General features: G+C 34.8%; 1 protein-coding gene and 1 non-coding gene across 5 annotated transcripts in view; one reads left to right on the forward strand and one right to left on the reverse strand.

The window, feature by feature from the left end:
• The window catches only part of LOC126979646 (calmodulin-A-like), a 222,324-nt gene extending 205,537 nt beyond the window's left edge, over positions 1 to 16,787 (forward strand). For all 4 annotated transcript variants that reach the window (XM_050829100.1, XM_050829099.1, XM_050829098.1 and 1 more), the window contains 5 exons: positions 1,118 to 1,151; positions 2,333 to 2,434; positions 12,998 to 13,133; positions 15,382 to 15,530; positions 16,513 to 16,787. In XM_050829100.1, coding sequence (XP_050685057.1) covers positions 1,118 to 1,151; positions 2,333 to 2,434; positions 12,998 to 13,133; positions 15,382 to 15,530; positions 16,513 to 16,544 — 453 coding nt within the window. In that variant the 3' untranslated portion in view covers positions 16,545 to 16,787. The remainder of the gene's footprint in view (positions 1 to 1,117; positions 1,152 to 2,332; positions 2,435 to 12,997; positions 13,134 to 15,381; positions 15,531 to 16,512) is intronic.
• Positions 4,745 to 4,818, reverse strand: Trnat-agu (transfer RNA threonine (anticodon AGU)). The gene has a single exon. It is a non-coding gene; the product is annotated as a tRNA-Thr (tRNA).
• Positions 16,788 to 17,568: the final 781 nt, after the last annotated feature.

Genomic DNA, 17,568 nt, shown 5'->3' on the forward strand with positions numbered 1-17,568 from the left:
TATTTTTTTTATGGTATAGGAGGACAAACGAGCGTACGGGTCACCTGTTGTTAAGTGATCACTGCCGCCCACAATCTCTTGCAACACCAGAGGAATCACAGGAGGTGGTGAGGATGATATCCAGATGGTGAGGATGATATCCTAACTTGTGGCGTGTCGTGCGAAGGTGGAATTCGGCGGCAGGAATTAGGTAAAACAGCTCTTCGGAACACACCCCGTGATAAATGCGGTAGAAGACACACAATGAAGCGACGTCTCTACGCAACGCCAAGTGATCCAGCCGTTCACAGATCACTGGGTCCACTGGTATATAATGTACTTGAGTGTACACGAGTACAATTTTTTCTGTTGCAAGCATTGCAAATAGAACGAACTAGCATAGCTCTTATGAACTAACTAACCACCGGCTAACCTAGCCTATGAGTACCTGGTTGGATATTTTGACTATTGTTTCAATTTTAACAATTAGTTTTGTCAAGTATAGATTATAATAACTAAAGATTATTATAACTATAGATTTTTACCAGTGGCACAGGATGCCGGCTAGATTAAGGGTATCATAACGGCGCCTATTTTTTCCGTGCAGCAATAATGTGTAAGCATTATAGTGTTGCGGTCTGAAGGGCGCCGTAGCTAGTGAAATTACTGGCGTCTCAAAGTGACGAGCGCAATTGTAGTGCCGCCCAGAATTTTTGAATTTTTTAAGAATCCTGAGCGGCATTGTAATGGTCAGGGTCAATTATCATCAGCTGAACGTCCTGCTCGTCTCGTCCTGTCATAAAAAAAACTATAGATCAAATTTACGACAATTTTAGCGATTTAATACGTATTTTTGACCACTGGTTGGCTCAGCTACTCGTCAAATACCAGTCCACATCAACCTTTAAGTCTAGAGCATATTCCCTTATCTTGACCTCTAATATTGGATGTCCATCGGCAGTTTTCCCTACTTTTCCTACTTTTTATTAGGGAAAAAAATTAAATCAGAATTAACCGGTTTGTGAAGCGTTATGGTTCCTTTATTCCTTATAAGTTAAAACTGTGGCCTGAAGACACTTCTGTTACTTACTGTTTTATATTTAACTACCCACACTTACTTAATTATTATTATTTTCAGTCAGAATATGGCCTCACGGAAGAGCAGGTGGCAGGTATGTTTATAAACATTTTATCAAATTAAATAATCAAGACTTATTACATTTTTTAGGTATTTATCACGATATATTTTATTGTTCTGTATATTCTATTCGAAAATGCAAAAATTAATAATCAGTTTCCTAAAATATATATTTTATGTTACAAGAGGTAACACGCTTAAATTGTTTTCTAACAGTTGCTTCCAATTATATTGCGAGACCCTTTCAAATATTCTTGCCAAAATTGAGTCACTTTGATTATTTTATTAAGATTAAACTGATCACTACCGTTAAAACTGGAATGCTCTTCAACACCGTACCATCAATACTTGGTAGCCTACCTTTTTTTTATTTATTAAACAATTTAAGCCATCCTCTTGGCTGAATTATGGTGACCTTTCCGCAAAAGCCATCATAATATAAAGAGTAAAATATAATCTAAATTAGTTGACGGGTATGTCTACCTTGGACAAAATATAATCCAGTTGGGCATGGCATTTCGGGAAAGAGGTCACTCATCGAATCCAACTTGGATAGGCAGCATTCGGGAAGCTCCCACAGTGTCTGAAGACGAAGGTATTTAACCAATATGTGTTGCCAGTGATGATATACGGAACGCAGACGTGGTCGCTAACTATGGGCCTTATGAGGAAGCTCACAGTTGCTCAGCGGGCAATTGAGAGGGCTATGCTCGGAGTTTCCCTGCGAGATCGAATCAGAAATGAGGAGATCCGTAGGAGAACCAAAGTCACTGACATAGCTCAGGCAGTTTCGGAACTGAAGTGGCAGTGGGCAAGGCACATAATTCGACGGACAGATGGCCGTCGGAGCAGTAAAGACGTAGTGTTGGTAAGCCCCCCACAAGATAGACCGACGATCTGGTCAAGATCGCTGGAATAGGTTCGATGTGGGCAGCCCAGGACCGATCGTCATAGCGATCTTTGGAAGAGACCTTTGTCCAGCAGTGGATGTCTTCCGGCTGAAATGATGATGATGATGATGATATAATCGAGGTGCAGATATTTCGATAAAACCGTGATAAAGACCACTGGAATTTCTTTAAGAGGGAAGAGTATTGCCGATATCACGCGCTCCCTTACACATGTAAGACTTATGTTTATTTTTCAAGATTTAATTTTGATTTTTACTTATCTTATGTGAGTAATAAGATAATGACCAAAATATATGTACTACAGAGTTTAAGGAAGCCTTCATGCTGTTTGACAAAGATGAGGACGGAACCATTACGATGGCAGAACTTGGTGTCGTGATGAGATCCTTGGGACAACGACCTTCAGGTTAGTAAATAGCACAGCATCAATTGCCTCAAATTTTTTCGCCCATTTATCGCATATCGTATTACAATCGGCCACGGTACTTCGATTGTGGTTGGGGTGCAGCATGCAGCGTGCAGGTGTATCCTTTAATTTTAACTAGTGCTTTCCAATTTTATAGTATCATTATTAAATTGTGTATTTATAAGTTAATGTTAAATGTAGGCGATAATAGTACATTTCTAACGTGCCTGACAAACTTCTGTGGTTTTTGGCCTGTTATATCTAATATCTTTAAATGAGCAATTCTTGCATATATATTCTGAATCTCGGAAACGGCTCCAACGATTTTAATAAAATTTAGTATACAGGTAGTTTCGGGGGCGAGAATTTGACCTAGCTAGGTTTCAATATTAAAAAATGTAATTTATCCCTGTTTTATATATATATTATATACACAAGACTATAATAGCTCAGATGGGACATTGGGTGATCTGGAAAGCAGAAGACCCTGGTTCGAATCCAGATGTCCTATAGGATTTTTTTTTCAAGTTTTGTACATTCTTAAAAATCCGAGCAATGCTCGGTCGTCCAGATATTATTTATAAATTGTTATTCTATATTTCATAAGACAAAAAAAAAGTCATTTTGGCCGCACGGTCTAAAGCTCCAGATTTCAGCTCTGGTTCACGAGAGGGAGAGTAGGTTCGAACCACACACCTGACGAAGGTATTTTTTTATTACATTGTATTTCTTATTTATTAACATGTAAAGCATAGATAATATATAAATTTTGTTTCATTTTCATGTTGATATTAATTTGTAATTTTGTGAAAACATTTTCATTTGCATCATGGTTTCATAAAATAATCCAATTGGTTTTTTTTACTTAAATTTCCTTTTTTTTTATATTTAATGGCTTACATTTTTAATTAGATAAAAAATAACATTCATACCGTTCCCTTATTCTACCGGATTTTTAGTTATTAAAACAAAATTACAAGCAATCGTGATTTTTTTATTACTTGGCTGATTATTAATGGCAATGTTTGTAAATCTATACTTGAAAAAAAAGAAGGTTGAACTGAGTTAATGAGTTATAGATCTCTAGCCAAACAAGATGTTAAAAATACATTCAAGATAACTGGTTTGGCACGCGTATTCTCCGTCCTTCTAATAATATTTAAGTACCCCCATATTATAATATTTTATAGTATTTCATTCCGTTTTAATAATATAATGACTGTTACTATCTATTTTTTTGAATTTTGTTAGTAGTTTGTGTTAATCAAACTTATAATATACTAGCTGACCTGACAGGCGTAGTACTGTACATAATGAATAAAATACTGTTTTTTGTGAATAATTTTTCAAAACATCAATAATTATTTCGTAACGTTTGCTCCTTGTTGTTATAATGAAATTGTTTCACTGCAGAACTGCCAAACCGAGCGTCAATAAATTCTCTCATAGAAAATATGTCCATACACTACAAATATTGTAAATAAAAATAATTATGGGACCCAAATCGAAAGAAAAAGTATCCTATCTCTCAATTTGGACTAAACTGCATTCCATGAAGTAATCCCCATTTAAATCCGTGCATTAATTTAGGAGTCCATCGCGGACAAACAACGTGTCACGTAATTTATATATATTAAGATTTATCAGAATAGAACTAGCAGTAATTAATTAATATGTCTATTTAAGTGTCTACTCATACTATAAATAGCTTTTATTCATGGCTTCACTTGCATTCATCTCCTTATAAATATCTTTCCGCGGTACAGGCATGCCTAGTGCGGAAAGCGCTGCTAATTTTGTATTTTTATGCATCCATTTTGTTACTTAATATATTTTCTTTCTTGCTTCTTTTCCTTCTACGAAAACGATTAAGTAATCCAAAAACACACGGTGCATTGGTTAGCCATATCCTCTCCAGGCATAGTATAAACTGCACTAGTTCCACGCCAAAACTGGTATTCAAAAATTACTCCACATTTTGAAAAAACTTTCAATAGTCAAAAAGTGCAGTGTTGTACTTATTTTGAATCTAGAATGTTCTAACTGTCATGTGAATAAAGTTTCACTCTGAAATCTTGTAGAAAGGTGGTTTTTTTTTAAGCCAAAACGGCAATTTCATTCTTTTAAGCTATTATAATTGTAATAAAGAGATTATTCCTAGAGATAAAAATAAATAAATAAATAATTTATAATCCAGAATAATAAATTAATCCAGAACTTGCATAATAAACATACAACTATCTTAAAAAACAGTCTCTTCAGAAATATATTTAAAAAAAATATAAGTAAAATTTAAAAAAAATATCACAAAGGCCCCGGCGAGATTCGAACTCACGATCTCCTGTTTACTAGACAGGCGCTTTAACCAACTAAGCCACGGCGCCGTTGCGTCATGAATTGAAATATGGAAAGGTATCTCCTTTTAATTCTCAATGATCTTAAAATTGATATTATTTTTTAATAGCTGATGCCCGCGAATTCGTCCGCGTAGATAAAGGGTTTTTAAAAATAATAAGCAAGTTGGAATTGAAGATTATCTCGTGTCCTATTCCAGTTCCGGTTCCCGTTTTCGCTCCCGTTCTCAACTTATTATATGAATCTTATTTCGAGGAATTTAGGATTGCTATGGTAAACTAAACCTACTATCGGTATAGCTTATCGACCTGAATTTTCATTTTTCACAAATCTCGCGAGATTTTTCCGGGATAAAATTTAGCCTTCCTTATCCAAGATCCAGTCTATCGCTGTACCAAATTTCATCAAAATCGGTTCAGTAGCTCCATCGTAAAAGCGTAAAAAACAAACTTACATTCACTTTTATTAGTTGGGATTTATAGGCAACATTTTTGGTTGTATTTTTAACGTGTGATATTAAAAGAATTTATGAAACTGAGACATAACATAAACCTTTTACCTTATCTTAAGTGCTTAATTATATCTTCTAAACTGTATGTTATTGTGACTGTAATACCAATTTTTTTCATTTATTTGAAGACTTATTTTATTATCATAGATCAGAGTTTTAATAATCACACGCCTTTCATAATTAGCGATAAGAACTGTGTATCTATACATAGCGACATAAGTATTAAGTTTTTATCACTAACGGCCGTTCCCAATATACTACAGTATGTATGTATAGTCTGTAATTAGCTGTCAATAATCTGAATCTGTCCCAATATACCCGATAATTTATTCTTATCGCCTTATATTGCGACGCGTGAATTGCAATTTCCATACAAACTTCTATCGCTGGTAAGCTATACGTCGTCCCATTGACAGACAGCGTGTGCGGATAAGGTGAGTGAAGGTCGATAAGTTTATTGGGACAGAAAAGTCAACGATAGTTACTATTTTTGTCTCAAGTAGGCCACAACCGGAGATAGACTGAATAATGGGAACGGCCTTAAGTGAATTATACGGCCGTTCCTCTCTTACTTGAGATAAGAATCGTAACTATCGCTGACTTTTCTGTCCCAATAAACAAATCGACAGCAACTTACTTACAGTAGAAGGTAGTAATTTATCTCAATCTGTAGATAGTATATTGGGAACGGCCATAAAATGTTTTATATTGTGTAGGTAATAACATAATATTATTTTAAGGTTATTTTTTTTCTAATTTGTTTCATGTACCGTTTCTTCTCTCTCAGAGTGCCATATGTTATAGAAGCGGTGTTAGGGCTTTGATTGATATCATCAAGTATAGGAATATATTTTGAGAAAATAAATTATTTTCATGCCTTTTGATTTTATAAATTTGAACGTTTGTATGTTCGTTACTCAATCACTAAATCGGCTGAATGGGTAGCAATTATATTTGTTTCACACACGGACGGGTAAAATAAGAAGGACTCCGTGTCACCTTACATAACAGTGAGGCGCCAAAACAAACCGGTAAACGTGTAAATACATAACCCCACGCATACACTTACATTAACACAAGCCGACCGACCGCCATTATGAGATTGGCCATCTTCTGTGACAGATCAGTTTGCGTTGCAATAAGATATTTTGAAAATGCCGTCGTGCGTTGTGAAAAAGTGTCAAAACAATACTACAAAAGTATATGTGGATATATGATTATATACCCAGTAACCGCACACACACTAGCATAAAGGTGCTTCACTTGCTAATATCACGGCGTGGAGTCCTTCTTTTTTACTAGTCCATGGTTTCACACAGATTATTAGCTGGATTTAGAGATAGGATGCGTTTTTATTAAAGTTCTATGTCCTATGGTATATTATGCAATCAATATTTACATTGATATACATATTTCATTGCATTTTCTAAAGAATGAAAATTTTATATGTATATATCTTGTATATTCAAGGCATTTAGTTAGAAGACTGACTTCTGTTTCTTGTAATGTCATTTTAGCGTCTAATACAATTCTCTCGAGTTACATGAGAAAGTAAATTCATTTATTTGTAGAAAACAAGTAAAATCCGGATTTGAGTAAACAATTGTGAATGAAGTCGGAACTCAGAATGATTCGGTGCGTTCTTTTAATTTCTTTGTCAAACCATTTTTTTATTTGGCTCGCACTCAGTTAACTAATAATTATAACTAATTAAATAATAATTCAATATATTATTTGTTCATTCAATGTCTTTGATTGATCTCTGTTGCGAAGGAAACATTAACTAAAAATATCCAATTTCCAATCATAAATCACATTTAATCTCTAGAGATTAAAGCTGTGTATTAAAGCTACCACTATTTTATAATCTGTGCAGAATACCAACTAACTCTTTTTGAACAGATGTGATAAAAATAATATTTATTTTATGTTTAAAGTTTATATTATAATATATTTTCGAACGGACGTTATATTGCAATATTTCAAATACAGTTTCATAGCCCTAACGAGTGAGATCGTTTGATAATTAATAATATCGCTAATCCAGGAAAGCCTTGCGGTTTATCTGGAATTGTTGCATTTTCTACTTAAGGGTATTAAACTATTATTAATATTTAACGCAAATTGTAATGAAATACATATTTTTTATGAAATTACTAGTTACTTAATCCTTAATACTTCAAATATCTTATAAAAAATTATTAACGAAATATATTATCTACTTAATAAAAACTTCTTGTTTGTACACCTCTTTTGTAATCTCTGAAGAATTTTTTTTTTCACCTCTCCAGCACGAAAAGGGCGCTATTGCTACGTGAAAACTCGCAGCAAAAACGTTTATGCGTGCGTGAGGCAAAGTGATTTAAATTTCGAACCCCACGTGACCATGCATCCCGGAATTACTCCGTATTAAAAAATAAACAATGCGATTCGGTGCGATTCGGAACTCGATTTAGCCTAGCGTATTATTTCATTGTCACAAAATAGTTATTTATGCAACTGTTGTGTAATATGGGGTATTAAAACACGAATGTGGATTTATCTCACGAGGCGAAGCCGAGTGTGATAATAGTATCACATGAGTGTTTTAATACCTAATTATCAACAGTTGCATACAAGACTTTATCTACACCCAGAATATGAATCCTCTAAAAGATTCTCGAACAGTTAGCTTACTGCTAACATTAAAACACTAGTCCTAGTAGTAACCTAATATCATTCGTTACTGATTATATACAAATAAAATAAGTATTAATGAAACAATTATTTATTTTAGCTGTAATTTACATTTTGTATAGTGCAATAATTAAAATTCACTCGAATATAATGTTCTTTTGCAGCGTTTAAAATGAATCGCTCATTTTTTGTAAACAAAACAATAAAAAAAATCGAAGAAAAATAGCGGGGATTCGAATAACCTACTTTTTTTACGGCGCTCGACGTTCTGGTAGTGTGGAGCGCGCGTAAACGAAAATGTTCTTTTTTTGAAATTCATACAGATACCACGCATCGAGCAATAAGAATGTGGCTGTCTGTTGAAACTCTCTGCGCATGAAGGGATAAAAAAAAACGTAGGAGTGTTGTTATGAAATTCAGTACAACATTACAACACTCTTTTGGGTGATGTAATGGTTATTGGAACATTGGGTGTCTTAATGTTGGCAATAAGCTAACTGTTTCTGAATCTTTAATACAGGATTTAAAGCATGGGTGTAGATAAATTTATTATCTTAATTGTTTCTCTTACTATATATAACCTATAACACTTTTCTCGCTAGTCGAGGTGAAATGTATTAATTATCATTGAGTAATTAGTAATAATAAACTTCAAAGCATTCTTGATACTTGATCCAAACTTGTTATCAACAATTGATATCATGTGCTCTGACTCCGTTTTAATAATTACACAAATCAAATTTGAAAACAAGATGGTTGACTCGAACCCGCGATCTCTCGCGTTCCATGCGAGCGCTCTTCCACTGAGCCAACCGTTCGAGTGACGTATCGTTGATAAATCTTGCTGTCTTGTTCAACTCTCAGGTTGTGGCTTCATCTACAGGATCTACTTTACAGTAGATAACTTGCTCAACCCCCAATATCTGCTGATACAACTTGATTATTCAAACCAATAATAGAATTGGAGCAAACGAATAAATAAACGAAAGAGACGTTTCAATTTTCACCAGCTCCGAATGTGTTTCATGAATTTTTACTACAACACACGACCAGTTTACGTTGAGCTCCCTTTAATATCGCCGAGTTTGGTGACGGATTATAGCAGATGTGAACGGAGAGAGTTGGAAGGTTTATACGAATAAAGTTTCATATGAAGTGAATGTAATAGGAAATATCTGAAATATATTCTCGTTGAATTTTAGTTTGGGATTGGAGTAGGCGTTCATAATAAAAGCCAAAATATAACTTATATAGTAAATTCTTTATTCCATCTGGATTTGTAGATTTTAGTTCTAGATGTTAATTTAAATTTAAAATCACCACGTACTCTAGATGCAGTACTAACCTGACTTATAGGGGTTCCTGTTTCGTTAAGGGTTTCTAATCCCAAAAAATCATAATCAGTAATTTATTATGCAATAGGAAGCGATCATGTTGCTTGTTTAATGTTTTTTATATTTACTGTTATGGCAACAATTATTTGGTAAAACTCATGGTGGTTGAGCACGTATCAAAGTATGTGTTTGTATACCGTGTAAGTAAATCCAAAGGAATCATATTATTTTATTAATGTATTTGAAATAAAGCTGAACAGATCACTTGGTTTATCGGATAGTTACTAATAATCACCGTTCATGCTGTTATTAACGTGTTTAATTCAATCTGTAAAATTGCTTTCAGTGTAGTGGAAAGAAGGTTAGGCCACACCGTCTCACATGGGCAATTCCCAGTTTTTTTCCAATTCTTTCCAAAATTATATCACAAATTCTTGCCAATCTTGGAGGCATTCTGTTATTTTTTATGTGTGTATCCTTTGGTGAGCTTTGGCATTAAAATCGACCAGCTTATCGTCTTCATATCCCGTTTGATGTGTGGATTTGCCACTGAACACAAAAAATCTGTGTTCTGTGGGATTTGCGCTGTCTATTTCTAAAATGAAGTTTTATGAATGTTTCAAATTATAAATCGCAAAATTAACACTAGCTGATGGCGAATAATAATTTTTTTTATTTCAATCCAATTTTTTTGTTATAGTAGTTACTAAATATTCACTGAAATGTTTAACATGACACGCGTCACGAGGGCTAACATTTTTTCAACGGATAATATAAAATAAATTTCATTAAATTATCAATTTTACTGACAAATTTTACGAGTTCTTTCATTATTTTCAACCAATATTATGCAGTCGCAATCATATTATAATCTTTTACCAATGGAGCCTCCATTGCACAGGATGCCGGCTAGATTATGGGTACCACAAAGGCGCCTATTTCTGCCGTGAAGCAATAATGTGTAAGCATTACTGTGTTTCGATATGAAGGGCGCCGTAGCTAGTAAAATTACTGGGCAAATGAGACTTAACATCTTGTGTCTCAAGGTGACGAGCGCAATTGTAGTGCCGCTTAGAATTTTTGGGGTTCTTCAAGAATCCTGAGCGGCACTGCATTGTAATGGGCAGGACGTATTACCATCAGCTGAACGTCCTGCTCGTCTCGTCCCTTATTTTCATAAAAAATTACAGTTATCACATCCTCTGTAAACCAAAACATTACATTATATATCATATGTTAGGGGTCAGCTTAGGCTGGACATTGTCGGAACATGTGACTCTCGCATTATCCCTAATTAACTTGTCTACGGTATTATTTATACGGTGTAAGCTTATGTTTAAGTACTATTCTATTTCCACGCTTATTTATATAACGCTTAGAAGAAAAACATACTCGTTAAGATAAACGTTATTTGTGAAAATGTGCCCGTAGAAATAAATCTTCAGTTGATTTTCCTTATCTGGAGACCGGCAAATGTAGAATTTGGGTCGTCCTTATCATATAGATGTCCACTTTATTGACTTTATCCACTTTATTTAAGATTTGATAGTGCAGTTTTACCAATTTCGGTAGCTTTCGATCATAGCGAGCTGTAAATGCTACGGGTTTCTCTAGATGTTTTGAAATTTACTTTAATTTGCCTACTTCTATGATGGTTTCCACAAGCCTTTAATTGCAAATAGTTTTAGTGTCAGTTGACGAAAAAAGTGGTTCTTATACAGGAAATGGACTTCAATAATATTTTTTTTATATATTTTTTTTTGTAAATAACATTAATAATAAATTATGTAAACAAGTAATCGTTAAAATTTTTATTATTAAAGGAAATAAAGTTGTTAAGAAACTCTACTAATCCTGAAGAGAAGCCCATCGCTACAAGACTATTTTAGCATTTTCAATACCAAAATCAAGTACTCCAAAGTCACACCACATCAACTTATGAGGATATGATGACATCTAGAAATTACATACGAGTTTGTTATTTTTTAAAGTGATATCCTTCACTCTTAGATTTAAAAACAAAATTTATGAACGATGGGAATGATAATTTTGTTTTATAAGTTTAAATTGTGTAATTTATCCCAGAAGTGAAGTCACTTTCTAATATACCATCTAGATGTGTGGCGGTCCTCCACAGAGCGGTTTTCAAGGAGCTTTCTTCCACGTGCTACAAAGCTGTGGAATGAAATTCCTTGTGCGCTGTTTCCGAGGCGATACCACATGGGTACCTTCAAAAAAAGCGCGTACACCTTCCTTAAAGGCCCGCAACGCTCCTGTGATTCCTGTGGTGTTGCAAGAGATTGTGGGCGGCGTTTGTCCTCCTATTCCATAAAAAAAAAATGCTAATATTGGTGTTGAGCGGGTTATCAACTGTAAAGTAGATCCTATAGATGAAGCCACCAACCTGAGAGTTGAGCAAGACATATTATTAGATTTATTAACATGACGCCACTCGAACAGTTGGCTAAGTGAAAGAGCGCTCGCACTGAACGCGAGCGGTCGCGGGTTCGAGTCCCGTATCGTTTTGTTTTCAAAATGAATTTATGTAATCACGGAGTAAGCGTGATAAAATGATATAAATAAATAAAAATATAGTTGATTAAAAAGTATTATATACAGACAGTTCAAAACATCGCTCTACGGAGTTTACTTAAAACAAATAAATCTACGAATATTTGGTGATTCCAACTGCTTTGAACAAGGCTAAATGCTACTCAACAAGCACTTGCTTGCAGCTCTCTTCAACTCACTATCTCATTTTCTCCTGAAGCTAATAATAGTTAAGAGATTAAAGAAGATTTTAAGATTTAAAATAGCACACAGTTAGCTACTTCGAAACTCTTCTTATTCTGTAGAATAATTTTTTGCCCACAAAGGGCAAAGGTTTTTGACATTACATTCTAGATTATTCTTATCTTGATTTTAATAATTTTTTTATAATTTATCAAATTATCATTTTGTTTAAATATAAAATTAAGAAATTTACACTGTAATAAAACATTGACCATAACTAAGTTTGCATTCTACTACCAGGCTGTATTGTTGTTACCAGTGGCTCCTTTGCACAGGATTCTGGCTAGATTATGGGTACCACGACGGCACCTATTTCTGCCGTGAAGCAGTCATTTTTGTGTTTCTTTCAGAAGTTTAAATTACTAGGAAAACGAGACTTAACACTTTACGTCTCAAGAAGACGAGCGTAATTGTGGTGCCGCTCGGGATTTTTGGGTTTTTCAAGAATCCTGACGAGCGTATCAATTACCATCAGCTGGTCTGCTGGTCTCGTCCCTCATTGTCATAAAGAAAGATACTGTAAGCTATTGTCAGACAAAATTTGTACCACCCTATGTAATCCTATGAAATGTTATGAAAAGAGGACAAATAGGAGGAGGTGAAATAGAAAGAGCTAGGGCATTGGCTCAAATTCTATCAATTTGATTTTTCCTTGCTAAATTTCCTCCTTGTAAAATTAGCTGGTAAAAGTGATGCCTATTAATTTATATAAAACGTAATATCCTGACATTGATAGCTAATAATTTTGTTTGAGCTCAAAATGGTTAGGCTGGCCCGAGAGCGCTTCAAATAGTAATATCAAAACCAACAAAATGAAAAGTTAATATTGTAAGTTATCACAAAATTAGGGGGTTTGTTCTTATATTTTTAAAAATATGATTTCGTCACTTTCAGAGACTGAATTGAGAGATATGGTGAAAGAAGTAGATCAAGATGGAAACGGTACTATAGAGTTCAACGAATTTCTCCAGATGATGTCCAAGAAAATGCGAGGGTCCGATGGTGAAGATGAACTGAGAGAAGCTTTTAGGTAATGTGATATATCATATTTATGCAATTGTTTTTTTTTTTTGCTAAATAAGCCTATACGTTCAGTGCACTACCTACTAGTACACTTAACATTTTCTTGTAATTAAAAATTGAGGTTTTTTGATCATGTCAAAAAAATAGATGAAATTAAATTGACTTCATAAATAAAAAGAGCAAAATGTGGATGAGGAATTCAAACTACGCATCTGTTCTACGACCAGATTGAAGATGTACCTGCCGAAAAGCAGCCAGGCTTAGGCCCGATAGCGGACCCACCAAAGCGGGGTGGAGAGGAAATTTATTTTGATAATTATTCAGATTTAGTTATTTCCACATTTCCTCTCCGCTTAGAGGAGATGTTTCATCTTTATATATATAATTCTTGTGTGCATGTGTATGTCACTGAACTCCTCCTAGACGGCTGGACCGTTTTGATGATATTTTTGTGTGTTCCAGTGAATTTGAGATTGGTGTGTGTCTTCAGGTGGATTCGAAAATGGTTTAGATTCACAATTAAACTACCTCCTAAACGGCTGGACTGATTTTGATGACATTTTTGTTTGTTTCAGTGAATTTGAGATTGGTTTAGATTCTCAATTCCGTCCATATAATATAATTCTCCTGCTCATGTGTACGTTAGTGAACTCCTCCTAACGGCTGGACCGATTTTTCAAATTTAAGACGTGTGTACAGGACAACGTCTGTTGGGTCCACTAGTTTTTGTATAGAATTTTGTGCTTGGCAGTCAAGCGTCAATAAAACATAAAGTTCTAATATCGTATACATTTATAAATTTAATTAAATACATAGTGTAATTTTAATTACGTTATTCAAAGTAATCACTTATTTTGGATTGATAGAAATTTTTTTTTTGGAATCGCATTTGCAAGATTTTCAAAATTATTTAACTTTTGCAGTGCGTCTTTGCTTTTTTTTAATGAAGCTGCAAGGCCTCTTTATTCACTAATAGCTGATAATATCTGAGTGATTAAGAGAATCGAAGTTGACTCCTCTTCGTCTTTATCGGTCTCACTTAGGGCTCCTTTTTGTGTGTTATTCACATTCTCATTAACATCTTCAATTCAGTAAAGTTCGTAGAGTGCCACATTTTCATCAATAGAAGAATATCCTGGTAAACCCTTCAATATTAGAGGTTCTTGTTATTCTGTTGTTGGCGTATTGGGCATATTAAAATGGGATAACGAATTGTATTAAGCCTTTAGGAGAAGTTGTAAGGACTGGCGCAAAATGGCGGATTATCCGAGTATTCGTATTTAGTGTGATCGTATTAAGCGGGTTCTAACTTCTATGTATTACAAAATTATAAATGAGACATTTCTTTCTCAATAAATATAGGCAGATTTAAATAAATTTTAATACGCTGAGTTTAAGATTTTATGGTGAAGTAGCTTGATTGATCATGTTGATCAGATCAAATAAATATGCTCCAGTTGTTGGTTTTTTTTTTTTATTTATTTTTTTACATTCAAAGTTTAAGAAGATCCGAGCGGCAGAGAGGAAAAAGATTGACGCGTTTGAGATGTGGTGTTGCAGACGGATGCTTCGCTAACGTTAGTGGATGGCAAAGAGAATAAACAAGTCTATCCTGGAGCAATTTCCCATTGGCACTAGATTGTCCACAATTTGCTATCAAAAGATCTTGGGATATTTTTGCCACATGACCCGACACCTTCCCAGTAATTTACATAAACTGATAGTCATAGGCCAGGTGGAGGGTGAAGAACCACTCGGACGATCATCCAGCCGCTGGTCGGACAAGATCAAGACACTCACTGGACTACCATTTACGACCACAATAAGGAAAACTGAGGACCGAAAGGAGTTGAAGACTTTTGTGACCAATATTACGAAAACCTTAAAGTACGGACACAACCTTCAGAAACGAAGAATGCAACCAAAAAGAAGATTCAAATTTGAAGTTTATGCAGAAGTAATTGCAGACAGAAGCGCCTATTTCTGCCGAGAAGCTGTAATGTGTAAGCATTATTGTGTTTCGGTCTGAAGGGTGCCGTAGCTAGTGAAATTACTGGGCAAATGAGACTTAACATATTATGTCTCAAGGTGACGAGAGCAATTGTAGTGCCGCTCAGAATTTTTGGGTTTCTCAAGAATCTACTTCATTGTAATGGGTAGGGCGTATCACTTACCACCAGCTGGATGTCTTGCGCGTCTCATCCCTTATTTTCATAAAAATAATATATTTCAATGTTTCAAATGCTTCCTTTCAGAGTATTTGACAAGAACAACGACGGGTTGATATCGTCGGTGGAGCTTCGGCACGTGATGACCAACCTGGGGGAGCGGCTCAGCGAGGAAGAGGTGGACGACATGATCCGTGAAGCAGACCTGGATGGTGACGGCATGGTCAATTACGATGGTACTATTTATAAATAACTATACATCTACACAAGTAACGTAAATTCAAGACGTCTCAAAGCAAAAATGTAGATAATGAGAAAAAGAATAGTTGTGTACAATAAATATAGTAAATATATTAAAATTATCTGTAATTAATATTATATTAATTAAATCATTTCTTATTACAAATAGTAAATATCATTGAAGTTGCAGTAATGGTGCCCATGAAGCTGGCAACGTTATCTCTCTTAAGGCCAAACTTATCAAATTCAAATTACATGGTAGGTCTGTAGGGAGATCTTATACCTATATAGGCATTCGTAAAGCGCTTAAAGTGTTTTAAATATATATACCATGGTATGTATATCAACGAGAAGATAATATACATGAAGCATGTGGTGCCCAAATAGAATATAAATAACATATAAATAATTGGGTACGTTCGTACTTACAATGTTAAAGAAAAACTCTGTATTTATGATGAGTGACGGCAAAATTCAGAATGAAAGGAATTTCATCATCACGTATTTTACCAGTGAGAGGCTCCTTTGCACAGGATGCCGGCTAGATTATGGGTTCCAAACTACGCCTATTTCTGCTGTAAAGTAGTAATGTGTAAGCATTATTGTGCTTATGTCTGAAGTGCACCGTAGCTAGAGAAATTACTGGGAAAATCTTATGTCTCAGAGTAACGAGCAAAATTGTAGTGCTGCTCAGAATTTATGGGTTTTTTTAAGAATCCTAAGCGGCCTTGCATTGTTATGGGCAGGGCGTGTATTGACATTGGTAATTGTACCAACGAACTTCTCGTCTCGTCCCTTATTGTTATCCGTCCACGCACCGATCCATCTTGTGGGGAGCCTACCAACACTGCGTCTTCCGGTACGTGCTTAAAAAAATAGGTACACTACATACCTTTGTCTTATCCCATAATCATCGGCATCAAAAAAAAATTCTCATATTTGAATTTTATATTGAAGATTTTGTTCTATTTGTTTCAGAGTTCGTGACAATATTAACGTCGAAAAACTAGTATGCAGCAGAACCGGCACGAGTTCAACCCTCCAGGCCAAGCCCCCCAAGGGAACTGTGCCCACGTGGAGGTACAGAAACTCTCATATAGTGCGCGGATATTCAGTGATAACTTAATAAGTGTACAAGTTATATAAGGTGTTATATTGTTTTATCTTGTTATTTAAGATGGAACTAAATTTACAAAGGCCCAAAATTAAACCAAGGATTTACATAATAATAAAACGCATTTATGTTGTCTGATTTTCCCTTTTTACTTCAAAATGGGCTAAAGTGGCAATGTCTATAAACTGTTATAAACTTGGCACACGCTTGCGTCTTTTCAAAAGCAGTTCGAGTGTTCAAAAGCTCTGATAAGATTGTCTTGTAAATATTAATAATAATAATTAAAAGGTTTATTTGGCTGAAAAAGTTTACAGAAATTTTATAACTAATAACAATATGGACATTTAAAAACCAAAATGGTGTCTAGTCAGCATTATGTTGGGAATTTTACTTCTCAACGCTGGTACTCTTTAGACACCGTAGAAGCCAGACTTCGAGTTAAATATTTATTAATTAAAATAGATATCAAATCCCCCAAGTTTACTGCTACCATAAATATTGGCAATGATATAAATAACATGTGTTGTAGTCTAAATTGTCCCAATATAGTGAAAAATATTTCTGTATTAGCGCCTGATAAATTCTATCAGCAAATTTGTAGAGATGCATAAAGTGTAGCTCAAGTATTAGGAAAGGCAGAACAGGCTAGGAACGCTCTCGTTGTTTCTTCTCTCTAGAGTAAATTAGAAACATGCCAGTTGGTGACTTACCGCCGGGTACTTTGTACGGGATGCTGGCTAGGTAGGAACCATTGACAATATCGATTCAAGACCAACTTTGCTGATACATCTTTAAAAATCATAAAAACAGGCAGCCTAGTGAAACTCTCTAAGATAAAAGCGATTCATTCGATTGTATGAAACGTGCAGTCATTGACCGATTGACAGATGATGGCTAAAATCCAATACGTCTTAAGCTCT

The sequence above is a fragment of the Leptidea sinapis genome, chromosome 3 (assembly GCF_905404315.1).
Source record: "Leptidea sinapis chromosome 3, ilLepSina1.1, whole genome shotgun sequence".
Lineage (NCBI taxonomy): Eukaryota > Metazoa > Arthropoda > Insecta > Lepidoptera > Pieridae > Leptidea > Leptidea sinapis.